This window comes from Marmota flaviventris, chromosome 1 (assembly GCF_047511675.1).
Source record: "Marmota flaviventris isolate mMarFla1 chromosome 1, mMarFla1.hap1, whole genome shotgun sequence".
NCBI lineage: Eukaryota > Metazoa > Chordata > Mammalia > Rodentia > Sciuridae > Marmota > Marmota flaviventris.
The window spans coordinates 213,521,516-213,540,582 of NC_092498.1; the positions used below are offsets into that span (position 1 = coordinate 213,521,516).

Consider the following 19,067-nt stretch of genomic DNA (forward strand, 5'->3'; position numbering starts at 1 on the left):
TCAATTTACTGCAACAATAGTAATATAAAGCTAAATTTTTTTAAAGAAAATGAAAAAGTTGTAGTAGAGAAGAGCCTGTTCCTTAGTAGAGATAAACTGATAAACACTGGTAGATATTCATTTTCTTCTTCTCTTCTCCATCATTAATATTAGGAAGCTCTTAAGAGTTCCTGATATGCTTCAGCTACTTGGTAAACTAGGAACTTTATGCACTGAGCCACCAAATTCCCCATTAGTCAACAACCAGCCTGTGCCTCCAGCCCCTCAGCTTGAGGACCCCAATGCAGTGTGCACCATTATGCATCTCTTCCTGCTGTGGATGTCTGAATCAGGAAGCACCTAACTGAGCGTGTATGAATTCCCGGAGGCTAAAGTCAGGGCCACTGGGCACCAGGGAGTTGGGGGCTTTGGAGCTGTCCTCCTTAGTCCTAAATGAGCAGAGCCCCAGTGTGAATCAGGAAGGGAAGGGTGGAGGAAGGACATTGCATAGCATTATTTCTTTGCCATCAGGAGAAGCATGCACTTTGTCTACCCAGATTGGAGAACGAGGTGCAGATTGTCAGGGATGGTACTGTGAGTTCATATGCTTTGTTGTAGTGAGTTCAACAGAAAGCTCATGGAAAGTCTTCTTTAACTGCCACCTGACTCTTCCTGCCACACACTGTCATCCAGAAGGGGAGAAAATGCCTCCCTTTAAACTGTGTCCTCAACACTCCAGATGGTCTTTGAAGGTAATGATGAGGATGTGAATGAAGAAGAGGATGATTTTTTTGGGGGGTGGGGAATTCTGAATGCCAGGTGCTAAGCTATGTACTATATTTAGATTGTTTGAATTGACATGCAAAGTCTTCCCACAGCATAAGTATCACACAATTTTATTTTAGAGAACAGAAATAAGCTCAGGTGTTCATGTGACTTGGGCTAGGTATTCAGATTGACTAACTGAAGCCATATTTGAAATGCTGTGTGGATTTGAGGTGCATGGTATTTGGGCAAGCCTTACTGACAGGTTTTCCCCTCCACAAAACAATCATGTGTTTCAGTTTCCTGTCACTCCAGGATGGAACCAGTTTTCTTGTTCACTTCCTTTGGGATTTCTGGTAGATTCCAGGACAAAGCAGTCAGGGGCATCAGTTGCATCATTTCTGCAAGAATGGCTGAGACAAAACAAAGGTCCAGTGGGCACAAGTAATTCAGAACATCCCCCTGTGTTCCCAACTCCATGACACACTTGCAGCTGCCACATCCACCTGTATTATAATTAACCCTCACCATCAAATAGGAGCAAAGTATGTCTAAATTTCATTACTACTCAGGGACTTTAAAGGGTTAAGAATGTACCAGAGATGTTTCTCTAACTAAGACCTCTTTATTCTGCGGTTGTTGCAAAACACTGAAAAAGATGAGTGCATCACACCCAGATGCTCACAATTTAATTTTGGCTGCTGTTGGCTGTACTCATCCTTACTTGAACAAAGTGCAGGTACTAGTGTCTATGATACTCAGCAATGTCCTCCAAGATAATTTCTAGTGGATACAATGTCATTGAACCCATATTAAACATAAATTGTTTCTTCCTGTGTGATTGATATGTGATGAAGTTGTAACATATGGGAAAAAGAAAATTAGTTATTATAAATATGGAAATGTCAATCTGCATTATTCAAATAAAGTATCCTGTGACCTGTTTCTATTTTCATATTTCTGTAATGGTACAGCCTCTTATTCCCATTTCATATGTATATGCTATATGTTGGGTGAAAAACCTTCTCTCTCTCATTTCTGATTTCCCAGAGCCTCTACCATGTTAGGCACAGAGAGATAAAAATTAAAACTATGTTGTTAAACACTGAATAGACCTTTGCTACATTCACAGGTCCTGGACATGCTCAAGTGTGGTTCCAATACGGTGACAGTCTCCTCTCTGTACCTTCAATCTACTAAAAAATTTCCCTAAGAGCAGGAGTTGATATTGAGCAGCTCTTGTTTGTGTCTGTGGCATGGACACAGAAGCCCCAAACTTTCTCTCAACAGCATCTGCAACATTTAATTACTCAGCATCAATGGCAGAGACATTCATGAACCTAGGAAACATGAAGAAAGAACAGAGGGAATTGAGAGACACTTAGAGCTTGGTCTGAGAGACACTTCAGAGTTTGACATCATTCCAATGCTGCAGAGTCCTTTGACAATCCATCTGGGCAGTAGACCCACTGTTTTCTAAGAACTGAATGTTTAATAAAAAAAAATAATGACCAAATAAATGTCACTCAAGTGTATACTTATTGTGGTTCAATAGTAATTTTTATTATTTATATTTTAACCTAATAAAAATGGAACTTAAAAAAAACAGAGAAGTGGTTCCATTCCAAGTTTTCTAAGAAATTTCCATACTGCTTTCCAGAGTGGTGGCACCAATTTGCAGTCCCATGAGCAATGTACGAGTGAGCCTTTTCCCCCCACATTCTCTATTTGTAGATTGTTGGAATTCACATGCAAAGTCTTCCCACGGCATAAGTATCACACAATTTTATTTTAGAGAACAGGAATAAACACAAGTGTTCATGTAACTTGGGCTAGGAATTCAGATTGAATAACTGAAGCCATATTTGAAATGCTGTGTGGCTTTGAGGCACATGGCTCTTGATAATTGCCATTCTGACTGGAGTGAGATGAAATCTTAGAGTACTTTTGATTTGTATTTCTCTAAATGCTAGAAATATTGAATATTGTTTTCATATATGTATTGATCAATTGTATATCTTCTGTGAAGTGTCTGTTCAGTTCCTTAGTCCATTTATTGATTGTTTTTTTTTTTTTTTTTTTTTTTTTGGTGTTAAGTTTTTGTTGTGGAACCACCATTTGACCCAGTTGCCCCACTCCTTGGTCTATAACCAAAGGACCTGAGACACAGCCACATCAATGTTTAAGGTAGCTCAATTCACAATAGCTAAACTATGGAAACAACCTAGATGCCCTTCAACAGATGAATGGATAAAGGAAATGTGGTATATACACAATGATATATTATTCAGCCTAACGGGGAACTAGAGAATACCATGTGAAGTGAAATAAGACAATCTCAAAAAAGCAAAGGCCAAATGCTTTCTCTGATATGCAGAAGCTAATCCATAGTGGGTGGTGGGTAGGGGAAAATGGAATAAATTAGGACTTGGCATAAGGCAGTAACGGGAGGAGGGGAATGTGAGGGTGGGAAGGATGGAGGAATGAGATGGACATTATTACCCTATGTACATGTATGATTGCATGAGTTGTGTGATTCTGCATCATATACAGCCAGAGAAATGAGAAGTTGTGCTCCGTTTGTGTACAATGAATTAATTGAAATGCATTCTGATTTCATGTATAACCAGTTACAACAAATTTTTAAAAAAGAAAAAAACAGGGCAAACCAGTAAGTTCTGTGGGAGATGGTGATTGGAAGAGGGAATGTCCTAAGCATTACCTCCTCCTCATGGTGATGAACATGATGTTTTAGTAGCCACATGGGAGACTGGTTGTGGTGATGGTAACCAAAATCTCATGCAAAGCGTTTCTTTTCCTGCCTCAGTGATTCTATTTCCCATAAAGTTTCCTCCACAAAGGGAGTAAATACACTCCATTTATACTTCTCCTAAGCATTATACAGGTGTATGAAGGTGATGAGGATGAGGAGATCAACCATAAAAAAACATCATGAATTCCTAATAAGAGATTCCTGAGTGCAAGGTGTTGAACAGAGTTCCATGCAGATTATCTGAATTCATCTGCAAGGTTTTCCGGCACTTTATTTTATTTTACAAAAATGGGACACAGTTTTTTTTTGTGTGTGTAACTCATGCTAGGTTTTTAGGTTGAATTACTGCAGCCACATTTGAATTGCACTGTGGAGTTGAGACACAGGGCACATGGGCGAATGGCTCAAAGAGGAAAAAATCAGTGAAAAAGTAGGTAAGAATAGCTGGACACAGACCTCTACCACAGGGTATCCCTGGAGCTGTCCACATCGTCTGAATTCTTACAATGAGCCCACTCAATGTGAAAAGAAGACCCAGAGTCACACTTGTATTTTATTATGATTCAAGAAACTGACGAGTGGTCAGAGTGTACCTGAGATGTGTTTGCAGTTGAGGCCTCTGGAGCTCTGCTTAGAATGTTCCTAATATTAGGAAACCATTAAAAAAATTCATGCATCAGACCCAGAGATTCACAATTTAGCCTCAATGCTGCTAGATCTACCTATCATTTCTTCAACACAGAGCAGGTTGTTAGTGTCACTGAGAACCAGCAACTGAGATGGATTCTACTCATACAGTTGAATTGAATACAAATTAAACAGAAAATGTTTGTTCCCCATTACCATGACTTGGAAGTATAAAATAGGGGCAAATTCAAGCACCTTTGGAGTGTAGAAAAGATGTGCTGGCCTCCATGGTTGTGCAGTAGGCACCTGTATGCAGAATACTTCAGTTAAGCCAGAGGAACAGAGTCATTACTCCACCATTGAGGAGGCTGCTAGCATTCTCAGGATCTGAGGCACCCGATTGTAACACAGGCTGGAAAATACAACATAATTAAATCCAGTAATGGAAATGCCTCTTCCCTGAGCATTTGCTTTTTGTTTGAATGACTCTCTTCTCATCCTGCTTCACAGAAGAGTGATGATCACTGGGTTGGGGAGGAATGGTGAGTTTTTTCACCTGGGTACACAGCTAAATTCTAGAAGATGGACTATTAGGGATTGGTACTGATCAAATTAAATCCTTACATTGTGTGCATGTATTAATATGTAACAATAAATCTCACTGTAATGTACAACTGTAATACAATAATGATATGGAAAAGGATGAACCCAACTACTGAGTGTAACTATAATGATGATTTTCAAAAATTGGTAAATATATGAAGCTCTGATGTAGTAAACTTGGACATGCATTGTTCCAATATGATATAGAGACATTCTTATTTGTGTGATATGAATAGAGGAACAATAATTTTGAAATATTAAAATATGAAGTTATTAAAAATAATATGCATATATTAAAATCTTACTGGATCAATGATGTCTTTTCTTCAGGTAATGCTTTGTGTAGGATGAAGACTTTGAAGTAGAGAAATGATCTTCTCAAATGGAGTTAGCACCTCAAGTTAATATTTTCGGGGCAATAGATATTGTGTTATGCACCTACTTAGATGAGAATTAGGTGATTTTTAGGTAATTTTTAATGGAAATCTTTATAGGAACATAAATTAATATTGACATAGAAATATCAACAGAAAATCACAGCTCCCCATTTCATGAAGTAGGTGTGTTTGGGAGACAGGTTTGCAGGAGAGTGGAATCAGGCAGAGATAGTAACGTCACGGGAGATGTTTCTGGGGATGGGTCCAGGGGGTTCCCAGAGCAGAGGGGGAGCTCAACTCCCAACCAGTGTGGTTCTTGGAATATGTGATGAAGAAGAATTTCAGCAGGAGCTGGACAGAGGCATGGACAGAGGTTTATTTATGAAGGCAGGTACACATGCGAGGGAGAATGTGGGCTGTCTTGAGGGTGAGAGCCAGCCCTGTTTGGGGCAGGGTATCCAATGTTTATAGAAGGGATGTATCAGGTTCTGGACTGGAGGTGAGCCAGGATGGAGCTGCACAATTTTGCACCACTTTTCCCTGCACTTGTTTATTTCACCCATATTACAGGGGCATGAGCCCAGGGCATGGGCCAAGGGCATGGGCCAAAGCATGGGGCAAGGGCATGGGCCAAGGGCATTGGTAAAGGCATGTTGTTCAAGATTCATAACAGTGCTTTCATGAAGGTTGCTTTTTCTTAATAGAAAAGTTATTACTTTCCCTGAATTTTATCTTAAGCAGTAGGCTATATTTTATTGTGATCATGAACTTCTTCTCTTGTCTGCTCTGGACTTCTAACTTTGCTCAGTTCAGTGTCTCCAAAGAGGGTGTGGAAAGTGGGGTGAATGATGGAGAGAGCAATAGTGAAAGATTAAGCAGGACTGGGTGTTATACTTCTGAGAACTATTGAATGCATGTGAATCTCCAGTGTGAGCAGCTTCCTAGGGAATACGTGAATTCAAATGCACACAGAGTGAGGGGCTCCTGCTGATGGGTTTCTTTTTTTCTTGCACTCTTTGCTTTTTCAAAAGGTGTCCAAGCAGCACAGAAGCACAAAACTTAACACGTGTTTCAGGGTTCCATCTCCTGGGACTCTCAGAGGATCCAGACCTGCAGCCCCTCCTCTTTGGAATGTTCCTGTCCATGTACCTGATCACAGTGCTTGGGAACCTGCTCATCATCCTGGCTGTCAACTCTGACTCCCACCTCCACACCCCCATGTACCTCTTCCTCTCCAACCTGTCCTGGTCTGATATCTGTTCAATCTCCACCACAGTCCCAAAGATGCTCATGAACATTCAGACTCACAGAAGGGTCATCTCCTATGTGGGCGGCCTGACACAGATATCTCTCTTTACCATTTTTGTCTCTATGGACTACATGATTCTGATTGTGATGGCCTATGATCGGTTTGTAGCCATATGTCACCCCCTGCACTATTTGATCATGATGAACCCCCGTCTCTGTGGCTTCTTAATTTTGGTTTCATTTTTGTTCAGCTTTTTGAACTCCCAGCTGCATGTTTTGATGATTTTAAAAATTACTAACTTCAAGCATGTGAAAATTTACAGTTTCTTCTGTGACCCTTCTCAAGTTCTGAATCTTTCCTGTTCTGACACCTACTCTGATACCATTGTCCAGTATATCCTGGGAGCATTTTATGGCTTTTTCCCCTTCTCAGGGATTCTTTTCTCTTACTATAAAATTGTTTCCTCCATTCTGAGGATCCCATCCTCAGCAGGGAAGTACAAAGCCTTCTCCACCTGTGGTTCTCACCTGGCAGTTGTTTGTTTATTTATAGGGACAGGGTTTGGAGTGTACCTTGGTTCAGCTGCATCGCCTTCTCCCAGAAAGAGTGCAGTGGCCTCAGTGGTGTACACTGTGGTCACCCCCATGCTGAACCCCTTCATCTACTACCTGAGGAACAGGGACATTAAAGGTGCCCTGAGGAGGCTGCCCAGCAGGAGGGTCTAATCTCAGCCCCTGTAGGGTCCAATTGCAATGTGTATAGGAAAGGCATTAAAATGAAATATGGAGTTCTGTTAATCTGCCTCTTTAGGAATATCAATGGCCTTAGTTTCTCACATTTTCAGTGGAATGCCTCTGGCTAGTGTTTGGAAAATTCTCACATTTGGAACAAAGTATCAGTTTAGAAAAATGGAAAATTTTAAAGTTAAATGAAAGTGATTGTGTCATAGCCATGTACATGTGATTAAGACTGCTGGTCTACATACTCCAGAATGGTGAATATTATAACTTTTTAAATCCTCAATTTATTGTTTTTGCAACAATAAATATAGGAAGTGTAATAGTGAAAATTCTTGAATTGTGGAAGTCAATCAACAAACCTACACCCATATATTACATAGTAATTCTCAGTTGTGCAAAATGGAGAGAGGCATAAGAATTTTGAATAGATTGCCATAATAATAAACTTACACATTTAATGACATCTCTCTAGATACTTCTATGCATCTGTTAAAGCATTAGAAACAAATGTTTGTCTTTCACAGATACGCTGAAAAACACTTGTTGCTGTCAAGTAGTACATTTCAAGGTAGTAAGTTTTGTGTTCTTGATGACTTAGATGAGGTTTAGGTTCTTTTTTGTAATTTCTTGAGAAAAGTGTTTATGCATGTATAAGTCAATACTGTTATGCCAATATAGAGAGCAAAATCTATCAGCAAATTCATGCCACTAGTTGGTTTCGGTGAGAGCTCTGCAGGAGAATGGAATTATGCAGAGTTATCAAGAAGTCGAAGTTCAATGTGATTATTACAATCTAGATTCAGTTGTAGTTATGAAGAAAATATTAGTAAATGATGTTACTAAATTTTAAATTTTCAAATTGTTAGTTTTATTCATAGTAGTAACAGGTAATGTTATTATATGATTTCTGAATAGCAGGATATATTCTAATGCCAAGATTACCAACCCTGATATAAGAAAAGACCACCCAGCTTGGTGTGGAGGTACACACCTATAATCCCAGTGGCTCCTTAGTTCAAGGTAGGAGAATCTCAAGTTCAAAGCCAGCCTGAGCAGCTTAGCAAGGTTCTTAGTAACTATATCAGTGTTTGAACCCATGGTGTTAAACCCGTGAACCATATCACTAGCCCCTTTTCATTTTTTTATTTTGAGACAGGGCTAGTGATGTGGTTCATGAGTTTAACACCATGGGTTCAAACCCTGATTATATATATATATATATATAAACAAAAAACCAAAACACAAGCCACCACCAAGAATTTCATAGGCAGATAGTCTGATTAAATTGGTGTTGGTTTCATGTCAGGGAATCTAAATATTTTAAAATTTACATATACAAATATATAAATATATCAGAATAAATAGGCATCCACATTTTAATTTTGAAAGAAGAAATTTAAAAGTCAAAAATTCTTATCACAACCTTGTAAGTTAGATAATTATTATCACCATTTTCCTGTATTTGCAGTAGTTTCTGTACTGTTGTCTTTCATATTTTATCCCAACTGTAGCATTGCAAAGTCTGACAGAGTAACTCCCTGAGTTTCCTCCACATAACTGAAGTCAGAGAATTACAATCTATTCATCAGTTTAGAAATTGTTGTGAAAATCTATTCAATAGCATAAAAACGTTGGGATTAAACCTGGTCTCTGAGGGCATCCATGGTGTTAAATTTCTCAATTGTAACATAGATTACCACAGCAAAAAATGCAAAGAGCTCTTTTCCTCACCAGGTATTTGTAGGGTTTGTACCACAGAAACTGGATTTTAAAAAGACTCAAAAATTGGTTTTAAGCACTTCATTATTATTTAATCATGGACAGGCTCAGTTTACACTAATAGCACATATCTGGTCTGTGATGCCATTCATTATGTGCTATAAATTAAACCACATTTCCCAATATTTGAAGTATAACTAAGGCAAGGAAGGAAACAGAATTTTGAATGATTTTATTTATTTATTCATTCATTTATATTGGTTCGTTTTAGTTACACATGACTGTAGAATCCACTTTGATATAACTATACAAGCAGGGAATGTATTTTGTTCTAATTAGGACCCCATTCTTGTGGATGTGAATGATTTAATGATTGTTAAAAGACAAACAGAATTTGGCTGATTACTTCTATCCTTACAGGGAGATCAATAACCTCAGAGTTTTGGAACTCCTGGAAGAACAGTGGCACCGAACAATGTGTTCTGATAATAAATGTTCATCTGTAATGTCATTGTCATATTATGCAGTGCTGGCTCTTATGCAATGTTAATATATATCCTTCATTGAAAGAATCCAGACCATTATCTTAGAAAATAATACAGCACACTAAATTGTTTATTGTTTTTCTTTAATTAAAATGAATTCTATTTCTAAAACGTAGAAAGCTATTTCTTATGTTGTGGTTTCATCACCCACACCCCTGGGGTAGGCTGCACATTACTGTGATCGTGAGCCTGTTATATACAGTGTTTTTGGTCTTCCAATGCTCTTTTGTTTAGAGTCCCTAAAGTAGTTGGGCAGAATGGTGCATGTCAGGAATCCTAATGAGTAAGGAGTTTGTAGCTGGAGGATCACAAATTCAAGCCTAGACTCTGCAACTTATTGAGACACTGTGAATGTACTTAATATTAAAAGGGATGTGGATGTACTTCAGTGTTAGAGTGCTTGCCTAGTATGTAGAAGATTCAATACTTAGTTCCTAACAAAAATGTACAGAAAGAGGTTAATAAAATAGAAACCAATATTGGAAGATTTCCAGGAAGATGGAGTTTGTCACAACTGTGAGATGTTGTTGAAGATGTGTGGACCTCAGGTCTGGATACTCAACTGTGAATGCTTAGAGTAAACACATATACAGTCCTGAGTGCTTGCTTGCTGTTTCCTTTATCCTACCTTCTTTTCTGCTCAAAGGTGTCCTATAAACACAGAAGCAAAAAACTAACATGAATGTAGAATTCCATCTCATGGAACTCTCAGATGATCCAGCAACTGCAGTGTGTCCTCTTAGGATCTTTCCTGGCCATGATGTGGGAACCTGCTCATAAGAGTGGAAAGGGGCCACTGTACTAACCAGTATCATGGACCCCACCTCTGTGGTCTCTTAGTTGGGCATCGTCTTTGTTAGACTTTAGGATTCAGCTAAACCATTTGCTGGCCTTGCAACTTGTCTGCTTCCTACAGGTGGAAATTGGTAATTTCTTCTGTCACCCTCCTCAGTGTGTTCTTCCTGCCTGTTCTCATACTACTAACAATAGCATAGTGCTGGGACTCATTGGTGCCATGTTTGCCTTTTCCTTATCCTGGGAGTCCTTTCCTCTTACTAGAAAATCATTACCACCATTTGGATATTCATCAGGTGGGAAGTATAAAGTGTTCTCCACCTTTTGCTCTCAACTGGCAGTTGTTTGCTTATTTCATGGAACAGACCTTGGACAATACCTTGGATCAGCTGTGCTCCATTCTCCCAGTGAGGGATTCTCATTGGTAGACACTGTGACCACCCCTATGCTAACTCTCTTCTTCCACAGCCATAGAAACAGGGACATTGCAAGTGCCTAGAAGAGACTCAAGAGAAGGATGGTCTAAGCTCAGTACCTGTGGCATCCTCTGGAATGTGAATTGGAAAAAGTAGCAAAACTAAACACATAGCTTATAAATGGTGCCCTCTTGTTAACACTTGAAGTTTAATGGATTTGAGTCCTTATGATGTTTCAGGGTAGAATCGTGGTTGATGGTTGGTGAGGTGGAGGATGACAGTTTTTCAAATGAGTGCAAAGTTTTATTTGGGGGAAGGGAAAAATCTTCTGGTGATGGAGATAGTGGTGGTGGTACAAAATGCCAGTGTAACTAATGCCACCAATCTGCATGCTTAGAAATGGTTAAAGTGGTTTATTTCACTTAATATAATATTCTCCAGTTCAAAATGGCACTTTTTTTGTTTTATTGTATTTTACCACAATGAACATGGAAATTAAAAAAAAAAAGATGGATTTCTTTTTTAAAGGATATATTGAATGGAGTGAATACACTTGAACTTGCTCCTGAAAGAAGAAGACCCTAAATCATTTCTTAGACATTCATTCATTGCTGTATCTCCCCTTCTTGTGATTCACAACATAAAGGAACTCTTATCTGACACAATAATCTTATCAATGGGGGGAGGCAGAAAATTCATCCGAAAAATACTTATTTTTGTGGTACTGGGAATGAATCTAGGGGCTCTCTACCACTGAGCTACACCCTTAGCCCTTTTACGTTCTCTTTTTGTTTTATTTGAGACAGGATCTTGCTAAGTTCCTGAGGCTGACCTTCAACTTGTGATCCCCCTGCCAAAGTTTCCTGAGTTGCTGGGATGACAGGTGTTTACCACTGTGTTTAGCACAACTGAAAAGTACTAGCTGAGTGGACTGGGACACATTTTTGTGCTCTCCTGACCTCAGATTCTTTATTTTAATGCTACTTATCTGAAGCAACTCTAGGATGAAACAGATAATACATACCTTGTAGGAATCTGTTAAATAGATAAAGATAATCTATTCTAGTGTTAATGCATTTAAATTTATTTGAATTTCAGTAGAATTTCATCCTAAGGGCTGAGAGACCATCACATGTTTATACAATGATCTCTTGACCAGATCAAGACTGATAATAAACATAATTTACTTATACACTCAAAATCTACCATAGTCAGGGAAAATATTATCCCACATACAATTTATATATCTATCTTCTATCATCTTTCTATTAATCTCTCCATCTATCCCATTACTCAAGTGATTATCCCATTGATTCCTTTTATCTTGAGAAACTTGTATGATGCAGATGGTGAATGGTACACTTAACAATTTCCAACATAGAGATGCACCTTATCTCTGCCATTGCTCTGCTAGAGTTCCAAGGTTTGGAAAGAAAAGAGTACTACTTGCCTTTTGCCCAGGTTCTAGCTTTCATGTGCATTGGAGAAATTATTCACTGCTCCACAAGGCAAAGACAATTTGACATTCACACATCCATTAGCCTCTTCCTTCACTGGAGGGAATAACTTTTTTAAAGAGATCTCTAAACATTTCTTAGAAATTAAATGTAAAGTTTATGTTTTATCAGAACTATATTTTATTTTATTTGGGGGAGGGGAAAATCTTCTGGAGATGGGGATAGTGCTGGTTGTACAAAAGACCTAGATTTCTTAAACAGTATTTGCAAGATGAAGAATCATAGAACGATGGTGGGATTTGAATAGTTCTACAAATAATAAAGGGTAAAAAAGTGTGGGTAGAAATTTATCATGCACATCTAGAAAAGGTCAAATGTTAGGGTCTTTTTGTTTTCATTAAGGACATTCATTATGTGTTGGAAAATTAGAAAAAGCAGAGAGGAAAGGATTTATTAACTGCACAAACATAGCTCTTTTAGCTTTATTCAGCATGTCCTTTACATAACACTATGGTAGGGATCCTAATGTCTGATCCCATCTATTCACTATGAAATGACTGCAGTTTAATATTAAAAATTTGCTACCACCCAAATGTATTAAAAGTTCACAATACCAAGCATCTCTATCCAGTTCAGCTCTATACACTTGCTGTTTGATTACATGGTCTTGCCAAATTTACTTCTAACATTTATCCACACACATATTCAGGTTTATTATAGCAATTAATTATCAATCAATGTCTAAATTTATCTATCTGAGCCCACAAGGCTCTCATGGGTGGGGTGTGAGTATTTTCCAAGGATCATAATTTCTGAACAACAAGTTAGAACATGTGCAAAAGGCAAGTAGTACTCTTTTCTTTCCAAGTTGATTTTTATCAACTTCAGAAATGACTGGACAAAAGTACATTTAGTTAATGACTTCACTAGGTGACAACACAGACTTACACAAAGCTTTGCAATATATTCTGGAGTGAGAGAAATATTTTCTTTTTGAGCTGAAATTAGAAGACCCTGATGCACTTGCTATATTTGGGAACAAAAAAAAAACTTCAGCTTATTGGGAGGTTGTGGGGACACCCTGCAGCTTTGAGACCAATGTCTTGATAGTTGGGTAGGCCTGGCTCTTTGCTGCTCTGTCACCTATTTGCTTACATCAACAGAAGCCACCTGCTGTTTTGTGAGCTGTCCCCAAGACCCCTCATGGTGAGGAACTGAGGGAGGCCTCTTGCCATCAGGAAGGACCTAAATCCTCCCCATGACCAAAAAAGTTGGTTTGATTGGGATAGGGAATGCAGATAATAGAAAGAGTGTGTGGGATTTATAGCCATGAGATGACTGCAACTTTAGCAACCCCTTGACTCTATGCTTGTTGGAAACTTTGGAATATTTGAAGGAGTTGAAAGTTACCAACAACTGTGTAAAGATCAGTATTTTACACTATACCAACATATATCACTTTGACAAAACACCGGAGTTGAATTCTTATTTATATTTAAAAAAAAAAAAAAAAAAAAAAAAAAAAAAAACCTTAAATTATCAACGCATAAAATCCCAAATCACAAGAAAGGTGTATGGAAATAAAAACAGGAAGTTCTCATTAGAGACATAAATCTGAATTGCAAAAATGAGAATAGTATCATTGTAATACAATCCCTTATTTACCTGATTCATTAAATGAATTTACAAATTTATATTTTTGGGGAGTACCAGGGATTGAACTCAGGGGCACTCGACCACTGAGCCACATCCTCAGCCCTATTTTGTATTTTATTTTGAGATGGTCTCATTGACTTGCTTAGCACCTCGCTTTTTGTAAGGCTGGCTTTGAACTCGTGATCCTCCTGCCTCAGCCTCCTGAGTCGCTGGGATTATTGGCAGGTGCCATCACACCTGGCAAATTTACAAACATAAAAACAGTCATTTTTTTTTTCTTTAGGTAGGAACAGATTTATTTCATTGACTATGAATTCAGAAGTAGAAGAGCAGTGACTATGATTCTATGAAACGAACTTTTCTTTTGACAACCATATTACTTTAATTTTTGAATTATTTTTGAACTAAAATTCACACAACCCCAATTCACTCTGTAAAGTATAAAATGAAGTAATTTGAACATATTAACATGGTTGTGCAGCCATCACCACTACCTAATTCCAGAATATTTTAATAACCTCAAAAAATGGAATCATGTAATACATGATTTTTTTTGTCTGCCTTCTATCATTTAACATAATGTTTTCAAGACTCATCTAAATTTTGGCATATATTAATATGACATTCATTATCATGGCTGAATCACATTCATGGATATGTGGATATATCACATTAAGTTATCCATTCATCAGTTGATGGATATTTTGGCTTTCCTAGATCTGGGAAGTTATGAAAAATGGTACAATAAACATTTTTGTGGATATTTATGTGTGAAAGTTTTCAGTTTTCCTGGGTATATACCAAGGATTTAAATTACTGACTCATATGATAACTATGTGATGAACTATTTGAGGAACTGAAAATTTTGTTCCCAAAATGGCTAAACCATTTTACATTCCCACTGGATTGGTCTGAAAGTTCCGATTCTCTGTGTCTTTGCCAACAATTTTTATTGTCTTTTTGTTTTTTTAATTGGGTGTGAAGTTGCATCTCATTGCGGCTTTGATTTAGATCTTCCTCACTAATAGTGTTGAGTATTTTTTTTCCATGAGCTTATAATTGTTTGCGGAGTATAAGAAATTAAGCATGTCATTTAGAGGAAGAAAAGAGCCAGAAATTGAAATTCAGTGCATTTGCTTCTGGGCCTAAAAAAATCTCCTGAGTTCTGAGGTCAGTGATCCATCAAGGACAAGAGGCTGCTCTCTGAGGAGTCTCCCCGTGCCCCTTCACATCCTTGTTCCTCAGGCTGTAGATGAAGGGGTTCAACATGGGGGTGACCACAGTGTACATCACTGAGGCGATCATGGTTCTTTGGGAAGAATGGGCCCCAGCAGAATTGAGGTATTCCACAAGGCCTGTTCCATAGAACAAGGAGACCACACAGAGATGAGACCCACAGGTGGAAAATGCTTTAGACTTGCTCACAAAGGAGGACATCCTCAATAAGGAGGAGACAATCTGAAAGTAGGAGTAGAGGATCTCAGCAACAGGAAATACAACCAGCAGGGCAGTTGAAACATACATAGTGATGATACCCATGAGAGTATCAGAGCTGGCCACCTTGAAAAGCTGAGGCACTTCACAGAAGAAAGGAGGGATTTCAGTGCCCATAGAGAAGGTCAGTTGCTTCAACAGTAGAATATGAACCAGGGAGACCCAGAACATGATGGTCCAAGACATCAGAACCAGGAGGACACAGAGCTGACCATCAAATTTTATGATGACTGTGTATTTCAGTGGGTGGCAGATGGCCACAAAGTGGTCATAGGCCATAACGGTCAGTAGCATATTATCCGTTCCAACAAAAATCATAAAAAAATATACTTGAGCAAGACATTCTAAGTAGGAAATCTCTTTGCTGCTTGCATGAATGTTCAACAGCATCTGTGGGATTATGGTAGATGTAAAACATGAGGGTGTGGCAGTGGGATCAGAGCTGACAGCCAGGATGATGAGCAGGCTCCCAAGCACTGTGACCAGGTACATGGACAGGAATAGTCCAAAGAGGAGGGGCTGCAGTTCTGGATCCTCTGAAATGCCAGGAGGAAGAATTGTGTTAATAATTTGTGGTTTTCTGCTTCCATGCAGCTGATGTATCTGCTGGCAAAGAAGGCAAAATATGTTCAAAAAATAGCCACCGGGCTCCCCTTACAGCATCATCTTGGATGAACATCCTTCACTTCTATTGGATCCTGAAAATGACTATTTCCCTCAGCCATGTGGTAGTCCATTTCACTTTTAAATGTATATAATCATCCACAGTTCCTTAAAAGTAGCACATTTTTTTTCTTTTTTTTTTTGTATCGTTGATTCACTTAATTCTCAGATTTAAATTTATTGATATAAACTAATTTTTAGTTGATATTATCATTCCATAATAAAGATATGCCTCCAATTTTTTGATTGTCTCCAAACTGTTCATTGTAAAACCTCTAAAATAAAGATTAATTAGATATGTAATATAAGCAACATTTTTTTCTATGACCAGATACTTCATAGTGATGTGACAGTTAACTGTCAATATTTATTTTTTTCTTTTTAAAAATATAGTTATTGCCTTATTGTTTGTAAGGTTTAAAACTGCCGCTGTTAACTTTAAGAGACCCAACAAATGATAATTATTATTATTGTTGTTATTGTTGTCATCATTATTACTAGTATCCTTTAATATAATTTCTACCAAAGGATAGCATAGAACTGAGATTTAAAATTGGCTTTTTTAGTCAGATTTCTGCAGTAGAATTTGGGTGCACATATAAATCATGTTTGTGTCCTTGGAAAAGTTATTCAAACTCTCTTATGCAAAGTCTAATGTGTACTCAGTGTTTTTCAAGAATACATGATACCATCATTAGCTATAGTTACCATCCTGTATAGTTTATCTTTTGACCTCATTCCTCAAATCTAATTGGAATTTTGTATCCTTTGCTCAACATCCCCCGCCCCCACCCCCCGCAAATCAAAATGTCTTTCTTAGAAGACAAAGAAAATTTGAGCGAGCACTTACTTGCATAAAGAAGGGATATGACAACCCAAGAATGATGAAAACCTGTTGGAAGGAAGTGGGCATATAACAATATATTCTAATTATGAAATTCCAACTTTAATTTCATGTATTTCCATGTATTTCAATATGTAGTATTAGTTTTTTTTTTTTTTTTTTCACTAATGATTGACCCTAGGGGCACTTAATCACTAAGCCACATTCCCAGTCACTCCCCACTTTTATTTTTTTTTTTTTAATTTTGAGACAGGGTCTTGCTAATTTGCTGAGGCTGGTGCCCAACACACAATCCTCCTGCCTCTGCCTCCCAAGTTGCTTGTTCAGAGATATGTACCACTATGCCCAGCTGCATTAATAGTTCTTGTAGATGTTTTAATGAATAGTTTCAGTAAAGAAATATTGTTTTAGACACAGTAAGATAAATGTTATATTTTAGTATATGTGGTATACTGAAATTATTATTGACAGTAGCAATTACTATTCATGGAGCACCTTGTAAGTGCAAGCAAACATTCAAGGGCATTGGTTCTCAACCCTGTCATAAAAAAAGGACCACTGAAACCTTTAAATGCAGATTCTGATTAAATATATCTTGGTCTCAAGCCAGGAAATCTGGATATTTTAAAACATGCACAGGTGACAATATTAATGAGACTGAGTAATGTGGTATATATATGACAAAGTTTTCTGATTATGAATCATATCACTTTGGGATATATGGATGATATGCTTCTGACTGTGAAGCCTATGACCAGTTTGTGGCCATCTGTCACCTCCTGCAGTACCAGGTCATTATGAGATCTTGTCTTTGTTAGTTTTTGTGTCTCTTATGTTTACCCTTTTGGAATACCAGAGGCATGATTTGATTTTTTTACACTTTACCTACTGCAACGATGTGGAAGTCACCAATTTCTTCAGTGACCCTTCTTGACTCCTTAATCTTACCTGTCCTGAAAATGTCTCTAATAACAATGTCAAGTATTCCTCGCATCAGTATTTGGTTTCATTTTCCATTGCAGATCCTTTCTCTTACAATGAATTCATTACCCTACCACAGAGCCCTAACCTCAGGTGGGAAGTAAGAAGACTCCTCTGTCAGTTGTTGATTTGGTGGAACTAGCATTGGCCTGTCCCTTGTTTCAGCTCTATCACATTTCCCTAGAAAGTGTTTGGTGACCTCAGTCATAGGCACCTGGTGACCCCAATGCTAAATCCCTTCAATTACAGCCTGAGGAAAAAAGAAGTTACATGTTCCCCAGGCAGGTTCAGTCATGTCGCAGTATTGGTGGCATTGAACTCTAAGGTATGTTTGAAAATGCAACAAAGTTAAACATGCAGTTCTGCAAGTCCTGCCTGTTCATTAACATTATTTTTCTAGTTTAATGTCTTTAATTTGTTGAACCCTGATGCTAAGAAAAGATTACCAACTAAATTTTAAATCAAATTAAATCAAGCTTGTATTTGTGTAAAGAGAGCTAATCAGCAACTGTCTCCCCTAACATGGGCTAGAGATCAGCACCCCAGCTTTCCAGGAATAAGGTTTAATAGAACAAAAAGTTGCAAAGGGGGCTGTCTTGAGAATTTACAGATAACAGAATTTTGACAAACATAATACAAAGGCTGATATTAGGTTAATGATCTACATGGCTTAACATTTTAAGGTAGGGAGTAAATTTAGATCCCAACATCAGAATTTATGAGGTGCTACTGAGGTTTTAGAAAGTGTTTTATCTGGTCAGGAAAAACCAAGCATAGGTGATTTCAGAGCACAGACAGTAATTCCAACAAGTTTAGAAATTGTAATAATTTATAGTAAAACAGAAATTAACTTTTCATGACTTTGTGATGAGATGACTCCCAATCTTGAGACGGAATTAGGCTGGGTTCATCACATTTCTCATTAAGTTTATGGTATAATGGTGGTAGCCAGTGTTGGGGAAAGAGGAATGGGAGTTTTTAAAAAAGTGTAAAATATTTCATTTTGGAAAGATGCTAAATTTCAGGAGATGGATGATGGAGAAAGTTGGAGGATGGGGTGAAAGTAATTAATAATTCTGAGCTCTGCACTTGACAATGGTAAAAAATGTAAACTGTTTGAAATTTAATATTCATAATAAGGAAATAGAAATAAAAAGCAAATAAATCTTTAGAAAAAATGAATGAAAGAGATTAAATATACACATGAGCTTCCTCTTCGATAGAAGATGAGCTGAAATACATTTGTGGACATTTGTTTTGCCCTTCTATGCTTCTTCCATTAATATTATGAACTCCTTAGGGATTGAAAACCTTAGAAATTTCAATAATTATGAGCTCTGTGCATTGAGCCTCCATGGTCATATAATCAATAATCAGCCAGTGC

The 19,067-nt window shown here is 37.8% G+C and overlaps 2 protein-coding genes across 2 annotated transcripts; one reads left to right on the forward strand and one right to left on the reverse strand.

Moving 5' to 3' along the window:
* The first annotated feature begins 5,600 nt into the window (after window positions 1-5,600).
* On the forward strand, window positions 5,601-7,098 carry LOC114082231 (olfactory receptor 7E24-like). The gene is made up of 2 exons (XM_027923569.2): window positions 5,601-5,623; window positions 6,156-7,098. Exons 1-2 carry the CDS (start codon window positions 5,601-5,603, stop codon window positions 7,096-7,098), a joined length of 966 nt encoding a protein of 321 aa, XP_027779370.2.
* A 7,785-nt stretch (window positions 7,099-14,883) lies between these two features.
* LOC114107828 (olfactory receptor 7D4-like) lies at window positions 14,884-15,687 on the reverse strand. Its single transcript, XM_071601778.1, has one exon. It carries the CDS (start codon window positions 15,685-15,687, stop codon window positions 14,884-14,886), a length of 804 nt encoding a protein of 267 aa, XP_071457879.1.
* Between the last annotated feature and the right edge of the window lie 3,380 nt (window positions 15,688-19,067).

Excerpts from the sequence above, each read along its gene's own strand:
- LOC114082231 (XM_027923569.2), top strand. The coding sequence starts at position 5,601 with ATGTATCAGGTTCTGGACTGGAG. Across the intron at positions 5,624-6,155 it reads TATCAGGTTCTGGACTGGAG|GTGTCCAAGCAGCACAGAAG; the intron begins GTGAGCCAGGAT and ends CTTTTTCAAAAG.
- LOC114107828 (XM_071601778.1), bottom strand. The coding sequence starts at position 15,687 with ATGTACCTGGTCACAGTGCTTGGGAGCCTGCTCATCATCCTGGCTGTC.